General features: G+C 35.4%; 1 protein-coding gene across 1 annotated transcript in view; it reads left to right on the forward strand.

Annotated features, from left to right (window-relative positions):
* The window catches only part of LOC128996373 (protein Wnt-5b-like), a 97,598-nt gene extending 75,431 nt beyond the window's left edge, over window positions 1-22,167 (forward strand). Inside the window, exons 2-7 of the mRNA XM_054421669.1 lie at window positions 15,318-15,544; window positions 16,141-16,321; window positions 17,109-17,220; window positions 17,663-17,765; window positions 20,078-20,245; window positions 21,835-22,167. Coding sequence (XP_054277644.1) covers window positions 15,318-15,544; window positions 16,141-16,321; window positions 17,109-17,220; window positions 17,663-17,765; window positions 20,078-20,245; window positions 21,835-22,022 — 979 coding nt within the window. The 3' untranslated portion in view covers window positions 22,023-22,167. The remainder of the gene's footprint in view (window positions 1-15,317; window positions 15,545-16,140; window positions 16,322-17,108; window positions 17,221-17,662; window positions 17,766-20,077; window positions 20,246-21,834) is intronic.
* The last annotated feature ends 183 nt before the right edge of the window (window positions 22,168-22,350 follow it).

Raw genomic sequence — 22,350 nt, forward strand, 5'->3', positions numbered from 1 at the left:
GTGTGTCTCATGGTCAATTACGTGAAAACTACTGCACCAACTGAGCTGAAGTCTTTGTAGGAATAAATGCAATAAATAAATAAATCCAAACAAAAAAGTTGGCTCTATTTGTATTTATGTTTTTTTAGATAACATTAAACAAAAGCACTGCTGTAACATATTTTATTATGGGTTTTGGCCACTGAATGAAAGTTCCTTGTGTATTTCGTGATATCTTTGATGAGCCCCAGGAACTACCCCTAACGCTTGTAAGAAATTCTTTTGAAATATTACATTTGAATACTGTAGTAGTTAATTGATACCGTACCTTCTTACCTCCGTGCTGGCCACTTAAGTAATGAAAAAGACTTCGCCACACTGTGAGATCTACATATTAGGTCTTTTCACACGAGGCCAACAAAAATTTGACTTACACCACTTCTTTATAATACAATGCAAAGATTGTTATAGCAAATTAGAAAAACATGTCTCATCCAAATAAAATACCCTCACTGTCTGTATGGCAATCTCAAAACTGTGTAAAAATGGGGATAGAAATACCTAACTCAGAGGATTGTTAATGTGGTGTATATCGATCCATGAACTTACACGGTCTACGTTCTTCATATTTTAAAGTTTCTCATACCAAACAATGATTATGTAAGAGACAAGTCATAAATTAGGTAACTCAAAGCTCAAAGCAACTTTCGTTGTCTGTCAGCATACATGACTTGGCCTCTCTCAATGCATATCCATAACTTAACTGCCATATAATTGTTGTCCTCAGGACATAAGCAGATACCTTATCGAGCTCCCCCCCTCCCATCACACGACATACACGCACGCCTATGACCTTTAACTTTCATAATTACCGGCCTTCTGTATCGGTTGACATTTACAGCTGGTCTTGGGGACATCTTCGACTGTGAGGTTGGTACGACTGTGATATTACATCAGGTCATTTATAAAGACTGGATTTATTTTGTGTATCTTATTCTGCTGTCTCCGCACGCCTTTTGTCCTGCTGCTTGGTCCCTTGTAAACTTTGGTCATACACGCAATATTCTTCCTTTGACTGTTCCCTTCAGGATTTTATTTAGGTTTAATTCTCCTTCTTTTGATATGTTCTGTCCATGTCAATATCCTACTTGTTGTCTCTTTTTCGTGTCTATAGATTCCTCTTATTTCCTCGTTTTTGTAATCCTTTACTCTTCATTTTCTTTTGTTGTGTCAAAGATTTTTGTCAAGCGAATTTACTCCTGTAATTTTTTTTGTGTGTTGAATAAATTACATTGGTAACTCATTGGGATTTTTTGTCAAATACATTGGGTGTCCAATTATATCTCGTTACTTTACGCACCAAAGCTGAAATTGCAAAACGTTATGCGTGAACATGTATAAAAATGATACAATAATCCCTGTGGTATACAAATTGACCCTCGATCTATTCCAACCTTTGCTTCATCTCAGATGCCATAAGATTCAGCCACTTTATGCCCCAATGTAGAAATGTAATAGTTCGTTTCAGAATAGGAAAATGCTTAGTAGGCTTACATCTCTTTTAACTTTAATACTATACATGTAAAGCTGTGACTTTAGAGTCTCAAGAGTATTGCATCATTCTTGCCCAATGCGTCCCATCTTTTACGCATGCGCATGCGATGATAGGCTGTAAACCACGCTGGCGTTTCAATGGAGATTACTGCACTCGTGGAGCTGGAGATTATTATCATAAACGGGAGATGTAACGCAACTGTAACTGATTCAGCTCTGGAGAGAAAGTAGCAATGAAAATAGCGTATATGTTACGCTACAGCGTATGTGTTAAAACGTTATTGTACTTGGTATATTTTTGGTATAGCTACTGTTTGATAATATTACATTTTTCATTTAGAGCACATTAGTCCCATCTAATTCAATTGCAAACCCCTCTGTAGATTTATTTAAAACAAATCTAAAAGCTTTGTAGCTCTATATCATTAAATTCAACACAGTTTGTAGCTCTCTCTCAATCAAATCTAAAAACGCTGTATGTAGTTCTATCTTAAACAAATCTATAAGTCCTGTCTCATAAAACTCCAATAGCTCTAAAACTTATTATTAAAAATTATTAGCTCTTAAATTATTATTTTATTTAAGTTATCAAGTTTAGTATCTCTATCTCATTCAACTCCAAAAGCTCTTTACTTCCATCTCATCCATCTCCAAAAGCTCTTTAGTTCTATATCATCCAACTTCAAAAGCTCTTTAGCTCCAGCTCATCCAACTCCAAAAGCTCTTTTGCTCCATATCATCCAACTCCAAAAGCTCTTTAGCTCCAGCTCATTCAACTCCAAAAGCTCTTTTGCTCCAGCTCATTCAACTCCAAAAGCTCTTTTGCTCCATATCATCCAACTTCAAAAGCTCTTTAGCTCCATATCATCCAACTCCAAAAGATCTTTAGCTCCAGCTCATCCAACTCCAAAAGCTAGCTAACTCTAACTCTTAGTCTCATAAAACTCCAATAGCTCTAAATCATTATTAATTTGATTTAAGTTCTTAAGTTTAGTAGCTCTATCTCATTCAACTCCAAAACAAAACCTATTTAGTTCCATCTCAACCAACTCCAAAACAAATGCTCTTTAGTTCCATCTCATCCAACTCCAAAAGCTCTTTAGCAACATCTCATTTGCCATAAACGCTCAGTAGCTCAGTCTATTTCAGCTATGAAAGCTCAGCAGCTAACATCCTTATTTAAAAGTTCAATACCTTAGCTACATTCTGGATCACATTCAGCAGCTCGGCAATTCATTTTTAATTCAAAACATTCACCGGAACGCGCCATTCGGTTTAAAAGCTCACACAAATCTCATTTAGTTTAAAAACTCCCTTATCAGCTGTTAAGTTTACTATCGCAGCTGATTCAACTAACGGAGCTTCCCTGACCGTTATATTGCCATTGGACGAGAGTTGGGACATATCTGCCTAAAATGGACCGGACAAGTCCAAGTCCCGCTGGAAGCCACATAATGCGAAAGTGGTTTGGAATCTTACTGGTTCAAAATCGTGAAACACACTCGAATGTTTGTAAATTAGGACTGGGCTGCACTTTACTTTAGGCCCTACACTCATTCGAATGAAAATATCGATCGACATATCGATTAATCGATTGTTTTATTCGATATATCGTTTGGTTAGTCAGGTAAGGTTAACCTAACCTAACTAACCAAACGATATATCGAATGAAACAATCAAATAATCGATATTTTCATTTGAATGAGTGTAGGAGCTAAAGTAAAGTGTAGCCTAGGACTGTTTTGAAACACAAGTAAAGCAACAAAGTTATAAATTACTAGCTTAGCCCATCGTGGCTTTGCTCACGAAAATTTAAGTTAAACGTATGTGACAACTTAAGTTACACTAAGAAAGAACTTCGTCATTTAGAACCTTAACTGCCCGGAAGCTTCGGACTCACTCTGAAATTTAAACAACATTTTTAGCCAGAACATATTCACGCTGTATCTCCTTTCATATAGGTTTACACGCTTAACCCTAATTTTCCAACTGCCAGACCTCCCATAACTTTATTGAAAGGTTTTATGTATCCCAAAGTAACATTAAGAAACATAAAACCCTTGCACGATGGTTCATTGCTGTCCTTATAACCTTCAAAAACGCGAACTCGGATTGTAAAGCAACACTCATTTGAAATTACATCATTGTGCATTGTGGCATTGTTATTAGCCTAGAGATGCTAGTGATTGAACTTACCAAGAACTTCTGATCTTCTCTCTTGAGCACCCATTACAAATAATCCAGTGATAGAAAAAGGCAGATTCCATACCGATGAAACTCGATTGCACATTATCGTTCCCTTGACATTGATATTCCGAACACATAAATAATAATAAACTGTTAATAGATAGATAGTTGTTGAGAAACACAGACATCAAAACATCAACAAATAGTATACATCTTGATTTTAAAATTCATTTGACTGTTAAAAAAGTGTTATGTAGTAAAACAGCAATTTTAAGCCACAAAATATTTTCATTTCAATCAAATAAATACAACCAGCTGTTCCTTTAGTAAATAGTGTAAAATTCAAATATTCATCTGTTAGTTAAAACGTAAACAAATCTTTTCTCCATACGGATACCATGGGACCTTTAAAGACCACTGGGGCCGAGCCCTGACAGAATTTCTTGAAAATGCTTCTTATTGCAATCTAGAGCTTAATCGGAGCCTTCATTCCAATTTCTGAATTCTTATGACTTTTAGTTTTTGAGATAAGAGATCAAATGGTGAGTACCATATAAATCAAATGGTATGGATGGATACACTTTATACGAAAGGGTAGAATAAATAAGTTAAACACTTCAAAACAAATATGCTATCGCTCTATATGACAAACATAATAATTCAAATATAGTCTTATAACAAAACTATCAATTAATTCAGCCCTGACCTTTACTTTATACACAGCAATGGTAACAAACTGGCAAACATAAACGTTTGAAGTTGTAATCAGTCTCTCTTTTACTGTATCAGTAAAGACTCGTATATTGCTTTCAAAGGTCATTTGTTTAGCTGCTCCATGACAAGTTCCTGGCACAGTGAAAGTATTTATTTAATCAGATAAACACAACCGGGAGTATGCAACTGGTTGTGGAACTTGTTCCTGAAAAACATTTGAGAAATAGCGAGGGAAAGTTTTATTGTAGTTACCTTAACTTTTGTTTGGTATGTTAAAACCAGATTTAGGGTTTTTCTCGTGTGCTAAAAATTGGGTATGTCTAAGATTAGGATGCAAAATAGCGTACTCGAAACAGCTACTAACATGTATGATTGTAGCTTACAAGTTGTAGGGAAATCGTGTGTACGGAAATAGTACATTATTCACCCAAGGTTCATTTCCCTAAGGTACAATCTTATTGCCTATTATCACAGAGAATAGGTCTATTGTCTGTGCCATTATATGTTTACTCTTCTCGACCGAGTGACGATATGCTGAGGTTGGGATATTTAATTCTTTTTGTCTATGGTTGGGATGTAAGCAAGGGTAGAAATGACGTTTTTGATTCTTGCGAAATTTTTGGTCTGGATCCACTATATTTAACGTCATATCACATGATTATTTGATTGGCTTATAACTGTTATTTGCTACTTTAATTGAAAAGAAACTTGTATTGTGGGGATGGGCTACAGTTGTGTTTAAGTCTTATAGGTGAATGGGTATTTCTAGCGAAATACAAGCATATAGTCAATGATACAAGGTACAATATTTTACGTAGGATTTGGAACCAATTTCTTCAACTAGGTGGTTAAACCGATTAATGGTTGAATTTACAAAGAGAAAAATGTACAGTTGTCCTAGACTTTGGTTGAGTTTTTGTTCCTGAACAAATGGATTTAAATAAATCGTTTTTGTTGCAATATAACGAAAAATCCATGTACTAATAGGCAAGCATGTTTCTTTAAAACCTTTTTTCTCAGCTCGTGTACATTGCAGGGGAAATCTGCGCATACCGCTAAAAAGATATATTACTTTAGATGTGCAGAATCCCTTAATAAATTAAAATAGGCGAAAAAATAAGCACAAAAATGAATTAAGCAAAATAAACATGGGCCTTATGGGTTGCCATACTGGTGACGAAATAACAACGAAATATTAACAGAAAATAAAAACAGATGGAAGAACTTCCAACCCCATTTTTTATTTACAACATGGGGGAAAATAGATAAGTCTGCACATTACATATTTTTGGTCAAGTTTTCCACTACTGGACGACCTGTAGTATGCCTACTTGTTATAATGTGCGAATAAAATTCAGTTATTAATTTAACTCTTAATTTGTGATTTGACTCTTCATTCACAGTCAAAATTATTCCATTTCTGATCCTATTTAAAAAAATATCAAAAATTTATCAATCAAAATACCACCCAGGCGAGAAACTAACCGAGTAGAAAACATCCGCCAATTTGCAAGAGTTAAGTTATGCGCATATTAATTACTACGACGATTAGGCTCGATCCAGAAATAATCGGTTGTAAATTGATACAGGATTAGTGTTAATGAGGGAGAAAAGCCATGATTGGTTCATCAGACTCATTGACTCTTTAAAATGATGAGTCACCCTCATTACTGCCTTGAAGACCATTAGTGGCATCGTAACCTTGGAACCACAAAGAAACCGCGGTTGAATGGTTGAGGTTATATCAAGTGCCGTTGTGATTAAGTCTTTGTTAGAATTGGACTTGATAATTTACGGTTATGGGGGAAATTTAGAATAGAAAAAAATTAATATACTTATTTTCTTGTTGTTTAAGGATAGAAGGAATTTCGTTTATTGGTTTGGATTGTGTTTAATTTGTTTTCAACTGTTATAAAAAAAATACGACCTCCAAACCACCATTGTTGATGCTTATAAAGTAATGAAATTCAAAATTATTATCAAAAGATAACATATAAGTGGACTTTAGGTCACTTTTAGGTTATAATATAATCCTATTGCTTGCTTTTACCTATCGGTAATTGCAAAGCAAGTCTCTATATCAATTAACTTTTAGAATAAATAAACACCATGTATATTTATATTACTTCATCTATGGTCTCATCTAGGCCATGTAGAACATTTGTAGCGGTTATTTTGTTAGAACATAGGTATTTCCAGCAGAAAACAGCAATTAACACCAAAGATATGTCGGTAAATCAATAAAACTACCTTCATTTGTATTCTAAACTTGGCTATATCCTTAGTATGGGAATGTGGTACCTACATCTATGGTCAAAGGGGTGACGTGTTAAGAAGACAATAAATCAATTACTTTCTTGGTAAACTTTACATACAGATTAATTTAATCGCCATTTTACGCATTATTAGATTAATCCGACGCATTTAGCAAGCGTTCACTTGATTGCTCACCGTTTCCATAATGTTAATAATTTCGGCATGATTTTAGCGAATTTCCCATATAGGGAATAAGCTATTACCGTAGTACTCATGGTAAGACCTGGACGCGGGACCGATTTTTTTTTTTCGTTTTGAGGTCCCTAGAGGCCAAAAACACCATCCGTTCAAATTCATATATATATATGTATATTTATATATATCATATGTGTGTGTGTGTGTGTGTGTCCGTTAGCACGATAACTCGAGCAAAAATGATCCGATTTTGATGAAATTTTGTACAAACGTGTAAACCTACATTTATTCGAACGAGTTCGCGATCCAGCATGATCGGACCATGGGAACGGGGGTTTACGGGGGGTTTTATGGGGGTAAAAATAGGGTTTTCCCATTTTTGACCCCAAAAACATAAAATTTATCAATTTCTTTCCAAACCATTTTGTAGAGCTTAAAAAAAATAATTTAGTATATTGAAGCGTTATTATGCGCCTAATGGTTACGGAGAAAATATAAAAAAATTGTAAATTAAAAATTCCCATTTATTTTTATGGAGAATAAGTAAATTGTTGTAGTTTGCTTGTTTATGAACATATTTTGATCAAATTTGGAAAATGTTTTTATTTCTTACTACCTACTAACATTTTACAAAAAAAAAAAAGGTTTTACCCTCCCTGATGCAGCAAACCTAAGTACTTGTTAAACTAATTCTATTTCAATTGGGAATAAATGTTATATTTTTAAGTAGACATTTCAGTGTAAATCCAATCAGTCAAATGAAAATTCGCTTAGTCTGCAGGTTTGCTGCGGCGGGGGTATTTTCACTATTTTAAAGTTTAAATCATTAGCTTTCATATAGTACCACTTTGTATGTTTGGCGACGAATGTTTTTATTATTTATGTAGCAGTGGATATGCGATGTATTCAGCTGTCAGACTGGCAATGTAGGTTAGGGTTAGTTGTGTGTTGTTGTCTGTGATCAACGTAAGGGTTTTGTACATAGTGTAAATATTTTATGGTTTGGACCATAAACATTGTATGTTTTTTAAAACTATATTTTATTTCCTAAAGTTTGGCTATATTGAAACTTTTTCTTTGTAAAGTGGGTTGAAGTGGTGGCAAATGAAAACTTCCATAAATGAAAATTATTTATAAACAACTTAGGATTTCTATGCTGACAATTTTAATAATGCCAGGTTAGTGTCATTATTATTATCATTATATATTAGTACACGGGTACAGTTTCTTAACTGGGCTATGCTAATATTGATTGAAACTATCGATTTGATTAATAAACCTTCATGCAATTTTTTCACCATCAGCAAGTTTGGTTGGTTAGGTTAGGATATGATAGTTTAATTTTACAATAGAAATATTTAAAAAATATCAGTTATTAATCAATATTTTCAATTCGATAGTTTCAATCGATATTAGCATAGCCCAGTTAAGAAACTGTACCCTAGTACACTCCTAAATTTAGTGAACAAAATGGCTAAAATCTGTGTGACATTTAAGGAACTTTTTTGCGACAGAGAGATGGAAATACCAATCAAACCAGGGAACAACATGGATAACTCTGTATTCAAGAGATTTCCCACGGAAAAATCACGTGTTAAACAAATTGGCGGGAATTTTCAACAGAATCAAAGCAAGTCTGCCTCCACTTAAGGTAATCGACCAAACCTCTGTGGGAAGTGCAGGATAACGGTATAATATGCAGGACCGTATCGTCATTTTATGGAACTTGATAACAGACCTGTTTTAGTAAGTTTAGATAACGGTGTAGCTGCAGCGGTACTTTGTATGATGCAAATGCAAATACCTAACTTAGGTTGTCTTTGGGTAGAAACTGGATGAGGCTTCAATACTTAATACAGTACTTTCTTTTGAAATGGCGACCATATTTTAAGCCAAGTATGAATGGAGATGAGTTTAGGAAGAGTGGCGCGATCTTGCATTCTTGTTAGTGACTAATGCCGGGTTCACACCATAGTTGACAACCAAAAGTTGACAATTAAAAGTTTACAACTAAAAGTTGCTCCTCACTAATTTAGAGTAACTTGTGGAAAACTTGTTGCCAAAAGAATTGGCTACTAGCTGACGTCAGGAGGGGCCAGGGGGAAAGGTTTTCCACTAGTTTTCCACAAGTTGCTTGCGCAAAACTGTAAACTTGCTTTGATCTTTGCTGACTCCCCGCGGGAAACCAAAATGTAGTGGAAAACTTGTCTCTCCACTAGTGGACGACAGAAAAGTTTACAGTATTTTGTAGAAAAGGCAACTAGTTTCCGCAACAAGTGGAAAACTTAGGGGAGACTTTTCTGTAAACGCGGCTAAAGACCGACATATTCCTTAGACACAGCTGTTAATTAATAGCCCATGCAGCCAATAGCAACTAAGGGACCTAAAGTACCTAAAGACCTAAAGTTTATATTGGAGTCCGAACCACATTTTTGCCTTGTAAAAAACTAAATTGTCTAATTATCATGATAGTTCTGCGCATAGTCGTAGTACTCACTAGTGCGGACGTTAATCCACAACAGGAGCATCACATCCACAGTGCATGCCTATAATATCCACAGTTCGTGACCTCCTAGTAGCTGGATTACAGGGCCTCGCCACCGTCCAAGTCTAAGACTACTAACTTAAGGACAATCACTATTTTAAAACATGGCAAGGCTAGGTAATTGGTTTAGAAAATTGATTTCAAACTTTTTTCTAATTTCCACTTTGATCATCCTGTTTACTTATCGAACCGTGTTACTAGGACGCCGCTGATGCTTGTTTGACTTTGGTTAGAACTTTAGATTGCATTTTAAAGTTGAAGTTACAGCCAGTTTTTTATGTAAAAAAATTTGCATTCTAGTAGTTGCCTATGGCAGATATTAATATTGTCAACTGCTAATTTTGATTTTGTGAATTAAATTTTTAACCAAACCAAAACTAAATAAACAAATTATTGTAAACTTAAGCACATTTATTGTCACGTCAATTAGCGAAGTTTTAAAAAGTTAAGGAGAAAAGAATTTTGACAGACGCATACAAAGTGAGTAGTTCATTCAACTATGACTACTATGCTATGACTTGACTAAATTGGGTCAAAAATGGAAATTAAACTTTTCATTTGGAAATTTCACATAGGGCAAATTTTTGCAGGTCTTTAACATGCAGGTCATGTTAAATGAAGATGAAAGGCAATCTTATACATAACAACTTTTGCAAAACTTATGACAGCTAGCCTGACCATACTACTGGACCGAATTACACGCGGGTTGTACCAAAATAAATGTTATCGGTCCTATATGTGCAGGTTTTATTTGTATTTTGAGAATATTTATGTTAATTGGGCCAAAATGGAAATTCAACTTTTCTTCTAGTGATTTAACATGGGGCTGGTTCTATATATTAATACAGTAGACAGTTTATTGAAAACCTTTTTTCTCAGCTCCTATGCATCGCACATCTAAAGAAAATCTACACATACAGTTAGAAACATATTTGCCTGTAGATGTGCAAAATCCCTTCATAGATTAAAATAGGCTAAAACATAAGCACAAAAATTTAATTTAAAAAATAACATGGGCCTCATGGGCTGCCCCGTTGGTGACGAAATAACTACAAAATATAAACAGAACAAAAATGAAGAACTTCCAATTACATGTTCTATTTACAGCGTGGGGTGAAAATAGATAAGTTCTCACAATACATACTTTTGGTCGAGTTTTCGACCACGGGACGAGCTCTAGTCCAATGCTAAAAGACTGATTATGGTTGGTAATTAAATGGTGATACATATTTCCGTATTAAAAGTCAATAGTAAAAGATAATCTCACTCTTGAAGTATTACTTTAATTTGTTTCTTAACTTGCTTAATTATGTTAAAACTATCACCACAAAAAAATGTTAATCAGTGATTCATCAATTCATGCATCAACATGTAAAGTACAAGACAGCTTAACAATTACTCAAAGTGTAAAAACCAATCAAACCACCTGTTGTGATGAATGGGATTGTTATCTTGTCAGCTGTTTAATTAACAATCAGCTGACTATAAATCAGCTGATCTGGGAATTCGGCTGCGTTTAAAACCTACACCAAACCGTTATGAATATTCATTGTTGTATCTAGAAGATGAAGGGTTCCGTATAATATGATTAAGGTGATCTAAGGTCTTTGAGGAGAAGCTTTGTTTACCTAGCTGTTAGTCCTAGTTATGTTGATGGGATTATCAGTAAATATTATAATTCTATATAATTTAAAAATTATTTTAATACAGTTTATTAACTAAACTTAGTGGCTTCCTATTTATCCTTGCATCTATCCGTCCACGAGAAACGGATAAAGCAAGGCAAGAGGTGAGATATCTGTTTTAAAATCCAAAATAATTAATTATAGGCCTATTTTATTTATTTTTTTGTGACAAGCGTGTTATATATTTTCTTATAGACCTTTAAAAGTTTTTTTCTGGCTGTAAACGAAAACTTTATCTTGAGTTGTTTGTGATATATTCTGATTACGATGATATAAAATTGCAAAGATGAATTGTATTATTGAAAATCGATAGTAGCTTATTTATGCTTAACAATAAAAAACAAGTGACTTTTATGTAAGCTTGAATGAAAACTCCATTAAAGTAAAAATAAAAACTCATATACCCGTGTATTGCGAAAACACACATCAAACTATAAAAACATGATCAACTCCGCGGACAGTAGTCTCCTAAAATGGTTTCCCACTATTCTTCAAAGAATATGTAGAATAGAATCATATAGAATCAAAGCTACATTGAGTAGTGCCTTAATCGACCTAAATTTAAGTTATTTTAATATGAGAAAGCTTAAAATAATGTTGGTAACAACAATTTTTTATAATCCCATTAAAATATTGTTAAATTGTTTAAAGAGATAACAGAAAACATTGAAATATTTTAGTAGGCTAATACAATAATTTGATCGAACGAGTAAACAAAAGTTTTTAAGTTGGTTTTTAAAAATCCAATACGCTTGCAGAGGTCTAATTAAATAGTTGAATCGTAAACATACAAACGGAAAGTACACGTGTTAAAAGATTGCAAGCTGCAAAGCTTGTTAGCGACGATTGTCAAGAATTACAAGTTTATTTTTTTATAAAACCGATGATTTCTAAGAAAACCTTCCGCTCTTTTCAAATGTTAATTCATTTTACAGAATATTTACAGTGTATTCACAATAATTACATCTACTTAAACTTTACAAGTGTGTCATTTATGGTAGAATTTTATATTTTAGTCCCAAGTTTTAACTTATTAAAAATTCTTGAATGAAGTTCATTGTTGGTGATGGTGAGGTAATATTGTTTGAAGGTTTATTACGGTCTTTTTCCATCATAATGGTAAAAAAATTAAATTGTAGGAAAAATCTACTTCTCAAAAGAGAATTCACAAAAACTGTCAAATATATCATGGATTTTCTTATAATTCTCAGTCTTAATCACATAATCATGTAATTAAGAGATGGATTAATCCACTTAATTTTCTCAACAATCATAATCATTTAAGGTAAACACTTTGTCAGTAATTCCTCACTGATTCTTAAGTGAGTTGTGGTAACGCACCATCACCATTCAACTGATTGAAAACCATTACTTAATGAATGAGTCATTTAAACCCACTTGATGAGACCAAACCCACTCGCTCGTGCAAGTTAAGGAATCAATTAAGATAATTAATAAACTTCACATTAGTCGAGGTCAGTTTTATAGTTGCCTTATGCACTTGAGGAATTTTGCGGGAAAAATGTAGAGAGCGTTCCAACCCTACTAAATGTACATAGGTAAGCGAAAGTTGAGAAGGACAATGTAAGGTGACTGTTCTTAGTTTAATTTTGTCCGTTATTTGTAAAAAAAAACATGTTTAAACCAAAAGCTTTGTTATTAGCTTGGGTGTTGGAATATCGGACATTATCTTTTTTCAATAAAGTCCTCGGTTTTAATCTCTATACTGCAAAACTGTTACACAACTCTTCTGTGCTTACTTATTATTATTTATTATTTATTGTGAACTTTGTGGTGAAAGTGTTATACTCTTATTATTTTCATTGATATGCACATTGCACACACGTGTGCATTTGAAAGTTGCAAGTCGATCCTTAAAGTTTAGGAACCCATGAAAAATAGGCAAAATGTGGTTCGGATTCCACTATAAACTGTAGGCCCCCTTAGTTGTCATTAGCTGTCTGTGCTATTAATTAACAGCTGTGTTTAAAGAATATTTCGGTCTTAGTCACTAACAAGACTACAAGATCGCGCCACTCATCCTACACTCATCTTGGCTTAAAATACCTACTTTGTAAAAAATACCATTTCAAACAAGTAAAGTACTAATGTTTCTTTTTTTTCATTTACTAGATTAAACCTAAAGCTGAAGATTGACCCCAATCCCTCAGATAACGGAATAATCCCATAGATTAATCCCTTCACTATGCAGTTGCGTACTTAGTGTTTGAATTTATAAAAAACTTAAAGTAATTGATGATTAGTGTGATTTTACCCTTGTGTCTAGAACGTAAATCCCGCTCTTTACTGTTAGATTTAAACCCTCCCCATTCATCATCATCCTTGCAAATCTAGAATATTCAAAACATCGTTGAGTGTATATTTTTAACATATCGTCACAATGACATACATTTATGAATCTTTTTACTACCCTACCTAGCCTACAGATTTGAACACCCCTCAGCCGAAATTAAAACAAGGAAGGGTGTAAGCTAATCTAATCAAGCAAGGACAATGACTTGATTGTGCCTGGATGAGGGTTTGGGCCATCTAATTACCAGATTTAATGAAGACGTGCCAGCAGGTAAGATAATTCCCTCGTTACTTCAGTCTCAGCCGGTCGTATTTTAACAGCTGATTGGAAAGAAAAGCTCGAGGCGTCGTCATAAACTGAAGAGCAGCGTCTTTAACATCCTTAATAAAGCCGTTGAAGATTGTATTCTGTTGATATTTTCATTATGGGAATTGAGCGTCGGTTTTGAGATTGAGTGCTGGCATTTGTAAATAATGTTGTAATTATTTTTGAAACCCCATTTGTAAGAAGTATTTTTTTTTTATTTTTTTTATGCTACGTACATATTTGAGATTGCCAAATAATCCATTCTTATGTTAGGGTCAATTTTACATTTCACACTTGGGGTAAAATACTTTAGGAAAAACAATATTATGTTTATGTAGACCTTTTAACTTAGACTGAATTGCATTAGAGGTGATTAAATTTCACTGAACTAATAGGATACCTACTACAATCAGCATTTTACATAATGTACTAGCTGCTGTATCCGTGCTTCGCAACGGGAAGAAAATTCAGTTTCATAATCATTGAAATAGATTTAGAATAAAATATATCATAAAGTTTTAGCTTAAAATAATCCTACCACATAGTTGTGTAAAATACATTTAAGGGGAGTCGCTACTGAAACTAGTGATTTTTAATAAAATCCTTTTAAAAATTATCATATATACTTTTTTAAGTTCATTTAGTCTTTGAAAATGATTTACTGCCGTTAAAGTAAAAAAAAAAATTTTTTACATACTTTTTGGAGTTTTTTAAGTTTTTTGGCGGGAAAAAATGGGGTTTTTTAAATCTCTTATAACTATTTAACTACTGAACCAATTTTATTGTTCGATATCTTATTTTAAAGAGCAAGGAAAGCACATACTTTCTGTGCATACTCATGTTATTTTCTCAATTAGTTTATAAGTTATGGCTTCAAAAATAAGTTTTTGAAAAATTTATAGGTTATAAATTTTTATAAATTTTTTTTCATGTACTTTTATTTACCCAATTACAATATCAATGCACAGAAAGTTGATTTATAGTATAAACAATGTGTGGTAAAAATTTCATTCATATAGCTGCAATAGTTAAAAAGTTATAAGAACTTATATATAAAAAAAAACAAAATTTTAAAGTCGCGGAAAACAGCGGTTGAAGTTTATACGTTGGTTTATACTAGGCCTAGTTGATGCCCCATAAGAGGTGTGCGCGCTTCACTTCAAATATTTTTTTCACAGTGAAAAAAATATATATTATACCAAATGTTATGTTTTTCTGAAACCTTACAATCCATAGAACAAGATAAAAAAATAATAAAAAAAATCAAGTTTTTTACAAAATTGGTAGTTTTTCAGTAGCGACTCCCCTTAATTTCTTTGGATCAGCTGTCTGAAATTGTGAAATGAGCATTTGACAGTTCTGATTGTTTACATTTAAATGTCAACACAAAGGTAAACATTGTGAACTTTCTGATGCTTTCATGGAAACCAATTACCCGGGCGCCCCCACCAATGTAAACCATAGGCAGTTTAATGTGTTTCAGAGGATATGTCTCTTTGCAATTCTCATAGTCAATCGTTTGTAAAAACTCGTTGTGACAATTCCTACAACTCCAAGTTCTTCAACATTTTCTTTGTTGCAGACACATGGGCCTCATAGAAGAAACTCCAGAAGTACTTCCCTGTGGCCAGACTCCTGGTCTGTCTCCTGGGCAGTCAAAGCTGTGCCACCTCTACCAGGACCACATGCCCGGGGTCGGCCGAGGGGCGAGGGCCGGCATCGACGAGTGTCAATACCAGTTCAGTCATCGTCGGTGGAACTGTTCAATCGTCCATGACTCTACAGTTTTCGGACCTGTTGTGAAAATAGGTAGGAAAAGAGGTTTCTATTGAAGTTTTTGACTATTCTTTAGCTGCAGTAATAGTATTTAGAGTGGGAAAAAGAATTATGTGGCTGCAGCCGTATTTATTAAAAAAAGAACTTTCTAAGGCTGCAGTGATTCTTTAGTATGTGTAAAGAATATTCTACAGCTGCAGTTTCTACAGCGTAGTAAAAAATATTCTGAAACTGCGGTGTTTCTTCAGTCTAGGAAAAGAATATTCTGCAGACTCAGTTATTAAATCTAACTAGGCTAGGAAAAACATATTTACAATTCTCTTCCAGAACTGTCTATACTTTTCCTCATGGACTGACCACATTCCTATTTTTGAATGGTGTTGTTGCCAAACTGTTCTTTTGGGTTGTCCATATTTCTATTCCCGGACTACCACACTTTTCCTCCTAGCCTGTCCACATTCCTATTTTTGAATGGTCTTGTTGCCAATCTTTTCTTTTGGCCTGTCCACACTTCTATTCCTGGACTACCACACTTTTCCTCCTTGCCTGTCCACATTTTTACTTCTGGATTGTCAACACATATGTTCCTAAACTGAACTATCACACTTCTACTCCTGGAATGTCCGCAGGCAGCAGAGAGGCGGCGTTCACTCACGCCATTGCCGCTGCCGGAGTTGTCCACAGCATCTCCCGTGCTTGCAGGGATGGACAGCTGGGCTCCTGCGGGTGCTCCAGGTCTGGACGTCCGAGGGATCTACACCGGGAGTGGATCTGGGGAGGATGCGGGGACAACCTGGAATACGGGTACAAGTAAGTGTTGACAAAAAAATACTGACTTACCTGTGGAGCATTTCATAGAAATCCATTTTCCACAAGAACATGAAACTTGTTAAAGTTAAGAAAAGGTAGTTTATTTGTGCTTGAACATAATTTAAGTTTAACTAGAATACTTTTAGGATAAAAATCGAGACCCTGTTAGTCCTTCTAAGCAGCTACCACAATTTTGAAAACAAGATTTCCAAAATTTCTGTCTTTATTAAAAATTATATACTTTTTTAGTCTTCATACGTAGCCGGTGATTTGTAGGCTGAAAAAGAGTCTATGTTATAGATGCTATAGTCACTGATGCCTCTTCAAAGTTAAGTCAAAACGTCTAGCAGTATAGGCCTAATTTCCAACTGACGACGTGGTTGAAGCCGAAAACCACTGTTGATTCCGATAGAATTTTGTATTCCTATTTCAAACCCAAAATTTGTTTTCTACTTTCGTACATACTACTATAACAGTTTTATTATTATGTTGGGGAACGAGATGGTCTAGTGACTTCAGAGCTCGATGTCCTGGGTTCAAATACCAATGGATTTCATCCATGTGATAATGCCGCAACCCTCTAGGGTCTGAAGTAATGTGTAAAACTGTCAGAACCTAGCGTCCTAGGATGTAAAGGTGGGACAAAAAACACTAGTACACTTTCTCTCAAACAATTCGCCTCTAGACACTAATTTTAGCTCAATTTCAAATGTGCTTGACATATCGGTTTTGAATACTCAGCTATGCCAGCTGCAAGCTACTAATCCCTCGTGGTTGCGTGTCTCAGGTTCACACAAGGGTTTGTGGACGTGAGGGAAAGAGAGAGGACATTCAGAAGAGGTTCAAGAGAACAAGGCAGAGCGCTCATGAACCTTCACAACAACGAGGCAGGCAGAAGGGTAAGCTTAGTCAAATTGTGTTTTAAATAAGAGAAAGTTATGCCTATTAGTCACTCAGGAAAGTATCAACAAACCTATACACAGATCATTTTGCAAAGTAAGTTTTAAGAACTCTTTACGTGCTCTATTCTTTGGTGACAGGAGCTATTAATGATTTAAGCAATGCTTCAGAAGTTTCTAGTAAATAGTAAAGAGATCTCTGCAGATTAAATTACCTACTTTTTCACATCCTTTATTGTAAGTTCCAACGATTTAGGTAAGTCTTCATGGGAGGTTCCTGTGATTAATAGAAAATAAATGTTTAAATATCTTGAACAACAGATCTCCCAAGAACAGAAGAAGATTTCAATCTGTTCTGTTTTTCGGCAATAGGAATTATTTAAACTACCCCTAATGAAGTTTCTTAACAAAAGTGAATCTCACAGTACAATTCGTGTTTCAGGCAGTGATAAAAACCTCGAGAGTAACTTGCAAATGCCACGGAGTCTCTGGATCGTGCAGTCTTATCACGTGTTGGCAGCAACTGCCTTCATTCCGACAAATTGGTTAGTATCATTGCTGTGATTTAGTTTGTTAGGTTAGGTTAGGTTAATCGTTGACTTAAGATCCTGAAACAGACATCACATTCTTTGATTGTGGATCGAACTAGACGTTCAATTCCAATGTCAAAGTTGTATCCTTGTCCACTGTCTTGACAGAATATCCTGCTTTTAGTCACTGATTTCTGTGTAATAACTTGAAGCAAAGCTAAAAGCACAACTTCGCTGCAATCTATAGAATCATACATGCTGCAGCAAACTATTTAAAAAAAGCTAAGGGAGGAAATAGAATTTTAACAGGAACACACTCTGTTAGAAGCGAACTCAACCATGTTATCTTTGAATAAAAACTTGTGGAAGCTGGTCCATATAGATATAATATCTTATTTCAGTATCCGAAAGTCACGGCTTAATTTACGTACTCCATTTTGTACACATCATATATATTTATTCTCAAACACAAGCTAAACTTATGTTCCATACTTTGTATCGTACTTTGACTGTTTTTCAATTCATGTATTTATATGAGGCCAGATGTGTATGTAGCCGAGCGGCGCCTAGTTGCATGTAGTCTTAGTTTATGCGACTCGTGGCTATTCTTGTAGCTGTGGGTCGACCTGTTTGATATTCCTAAAAATCTGCTAAACATTCTTCTCGTTGAGCTCCCCCGTGTCGTTTCTGTTGTTTATCGTCTTGTGTTACACGGATTAGTTCTCATTCCATTAGGTATGTTGAAACCGGGCCAAATTATAGCCACTGTAACAGTGGTGGTCTTTTCTGGTTCTTTTGTTGCACGTGGTTGTTATACGAATGTACTGTCTACTCGATTAGATTTTTAATAATTAGTCAACCTTATAATAAATCAATAATAAATAGCTAATACCGTAACTAATAAATAGTATGTTCTACTGAACTTAATTTTTACTTTCTCCCCCTATGGATACCTAGTATATGGAGAAAGTATTGTTTAAATGTTGATCTAGTGTGGCATTCCCATGACAAAGCGTTTATTCACACCCTAACCTCTCTAGCTGACGAAAGCAACTTTATTTCAACCGATGTTTCACATAGGCAGTTCTAACACCTAACCAAACAGCCAAGGAAGTAATAAACATTATCTTGTATCTAGAGTATTCTGCCAACACAACACAGGATAAACACACAAGTTAATCCTTTGCTATCTGTTTATTCTAAGAGACGTCTTAAGGAAAGTCCGTAGACTCATTCTAATTTCACTTTTGATAAGTACGACCATAAAAGACACGCACGTCAAGCCTCGTCTAGTGTAAAAAGCTTAAGTTATTCACCGCTTGTCTAAATCCGTTTTCGTTTACTCGCTCTTGTAAAGCGGCCGAACCGTTTGTGAGGATTACCGCAAGGCTTATTCTTGGGACCAACAATATTTACTGTCAACAGCCACGCCTAGCTTGCGCCTGTTGCACGTTTAAAGGCACTTGGGATTGTGAATCGAGAACATAAAAATATATCTAACTTCGTATAGTAGCTTTACTGTGTTCTGCAATTAACCAAACAAAGATTACCATCAAGAAGAAAGACATTGGTCTAAGTCCGATTTTTCATAGTTCCTCTAACCTTCATATGTTCCTTCGCATGTTTTATATAGAGCGTTCTATTGTCGGTATCCACTAAAGGCTGTCCTTGTTTAGTAATGTTTCCATAACATAACCTAGGCCTGTCAACTACATCTGAACTCCTGCAGACGTTTGACAGGGATACGCTCGGTTTAGCTTGTCATACCCGATTTATGCATTCGCCAAGGTCAGTCCACAGTTTGGGTGGCGGTCACGCTCACTTGACCTTTGTACCTCTTTAGATCACGTATCGTTCTCCTTCCAAACAATCCAATCCAATACCTTATCCAACCAAACAATTTAGTGGTATGGTACCAAATTCCTACCTTTTGGTAATCAAAGATTATATGTGTAGTTTAGGATGATCAAACATGTTGGATTGTACTTAACTTTTTGCAAGACTTAAAAAACTTAAGTGGTAATGCTTATCTTAGAAATATATTCATATGCATGAAAGATCTCTGCATTCAGAGAACTTTATGATGCAAGATGCAAGTTAAGCTGTGTGGATGTGTTCCTTGTCTCTTAATCAGATGGTCACCAGTTCGAGCTTGAGAAAGGTCAGGACCTTTTGGTGGTTTGAAACGACCCCTGTCCTGGACCACTTAGCTTTTAATATCCTTAACTAAAGAACCAGTTGCTTAGTAAAGCTATCTCACATTCAACACACTTTACTCAATCCTCGTCTCCACCCTCTCATCACTAACCTGTACGTTTCTTTTGCAGGAGACTATTTAAAGGATAAGTACGACGGAGCCACAGAAGTAAGGGCGACAAGACGAGGCAAGCTGCAGATCAAAGACCCTCAGTTCAACATCCCTACAGCCAACGATCTCGTATACTTAGAGGAGTCACCAAACTACTGCATACGCAACCTCACTCTGGGGTCACTTGGTATGTTGAGGATCGATTGTGGAACTAGTAGCTAATGTCTCTTCACTGAAACTTGTGTTTGTTTTAAACTGATTATGAATGCACACTGGATGTAGAATCTTTGACTTTTGATGGGTGTAGCTGGGAGTGTTGTCACATTTTCAAAAAATTTAATTATATTTAATTACCTTGTTTGTTGCCTGCATTTCTTGAGCTGATCACAAACTACTAGCTCAAGAACGCAGGCCACAAGGTAATTAATATAGGTGTAGCATTCCATTACCATGTTAGAAAGCTTTAGCATAGATAAAACACACTGGCTTCCAGTTTTTGACGGAAATATAATGTAGGCCTAGTTGAAATAAAGCTACAGCAGCTCAATGCTGTGTAAGGTACCTTTTAGTAGTTAACCTTATTCCTTGCAGACTTTGCAGACTTTTTGGAAGTTTCCAGGATTTTCTAATTGACTGATTCCACAGAGAATCAAAGACCAGAGGATACACTCGACATTTAAAAGGCGTCTAGCACTAGAATACATTCCCAAAATTTGGGCAGTTTAAGGGAAAGGTTTCCTGGGTTCCATCACCTATTTGTTTAACTTAATGTATATTTTTTCATTTTCATTTCATTTCATCCAGCTGATCAGCTGTTCATAGTTAGGGTGAAGTGGAGGGGATGGAATCGCTTCCCCTCAAACCACCTAAATTTTGTGTACGGAGTTTAGTGTTGGTGTCTAGGGCGAATTCCAACACCGCCCCTCTCGCCATCATGTTGGTAATACAGCCTTCCCTGTGGAGGAAGACCCTGTGCGATAGGAATTTTCTTACAGTCCTCGCCCTTCAGGCTCTTTCTTACTCACAAGAGTATTTCTGGCCAAAATTCTCATTGTTAAAAGCACATGGTTGCCCATGGTGTTTCCTCTGTACATTTCTTTCATGTGCTGATACTCAAATATGAGTTATATGTTTACTGCTCTGAAGTCTATTTGCAAAATGTACAGTTCTAATATTATACATATCAATTACGTAAGGACAATGTTGTTAGGGTGACCAGGTCTTCACAAAGTCTTAATTACAGCTGATGTCAATAATTACTTATTTCTTTGACATACAAAGAATTTTTAATCAGCACAATTTTTTAAGTGCATAAATATTTCATGTTATTTGTATCACATTATTTTATGTTATTGCTGGTAATGAGTTATCAACAGTTATGTCAAAATTTCATAGTACCAAAATCTTTGAGAAAATTACATTCTGACAGCAGCACACTTTGGGAGTGGTTCATTCACTTATATATGCTAATTGAATAGACAGTTGACTTCATCTGGTTCATGTGGAGAATTCCTTCTTCAGTTTCCCTAAGCCAATTGAATTACTGACTAGGATCAGGTGGTTCTTTACGCAGGACCGTTTTTCCAATGAACAAGGATAGCTGTGTCCTGTTTTGAATGATCGAAAAGCTTCTGTCTTTTCTTAAGATTGAACTGTACTAACTTTCCAATTACTAGGCAAGCACTACTTTATTCCCTCACCCAGCTTGAAACAGAACTTTTACTTTAAACTCTGTTTTCTTGTTCTGTAATTAATTTATTGCACTTTCCTCCGCAGGTACGCAGGGTAGAGTGTGCAACCGGACGTCTCACGGCATGGACGGATGCAGTCTCATGTGTTGTGGCCGAGGCTATAACACACAGAAGATTACCATCAAGGAGCGCTGTCATTGCAAGTTCCACTGGTGTTGTTTTGTGGACTGCAAAACTTGTGTGAGGACTGTAGACATCCATACGTGCAAGTAGACGGAAAAACGACGCAGGAGGTTCTCCATTATACTTCAAAATTGGAAAAGGTTGAAATATTTTGATAGGCATAAAATTTTAGGTGCAATTAGTTTTGGCTCATAAATTCATGGAGCCATCATCAGGGACAATGATCATCACATGCCATCATTCTTGTGCCTGATGATGGCTCCATGTATTTATGATGGCTTGTTATGATCCTTGTGCTGGATGATGGCTTCAGGTAGAAGCCGAAACTAGTTGCACCATCTGCAATTTTATCGATTGCCTAATGTATTCAAACCTTTGTTAATATTATTGAGCAATTCAGAGGTCAGCACATTCAATT

This window comes from Macrosteles quadrilineatus, unplaced genomic scaffold, assembly GCF_028750875.1.
Source record: "Macrosteles quadrilineatus isolate MER2022 unplaced genomic scaffold, UCM_ALF_1.0 Scaffold_6__1_contigs__length_79288215, whole genome shotgun sequence".
NCBI classification, from domain to species: domain Eukaryota; kingdom Metazoa; phylum Arthropoda; class Insecta; order Hemiptera; family Cicadellidae; genus Macrosteles; species Macrosteles quadrilineatus.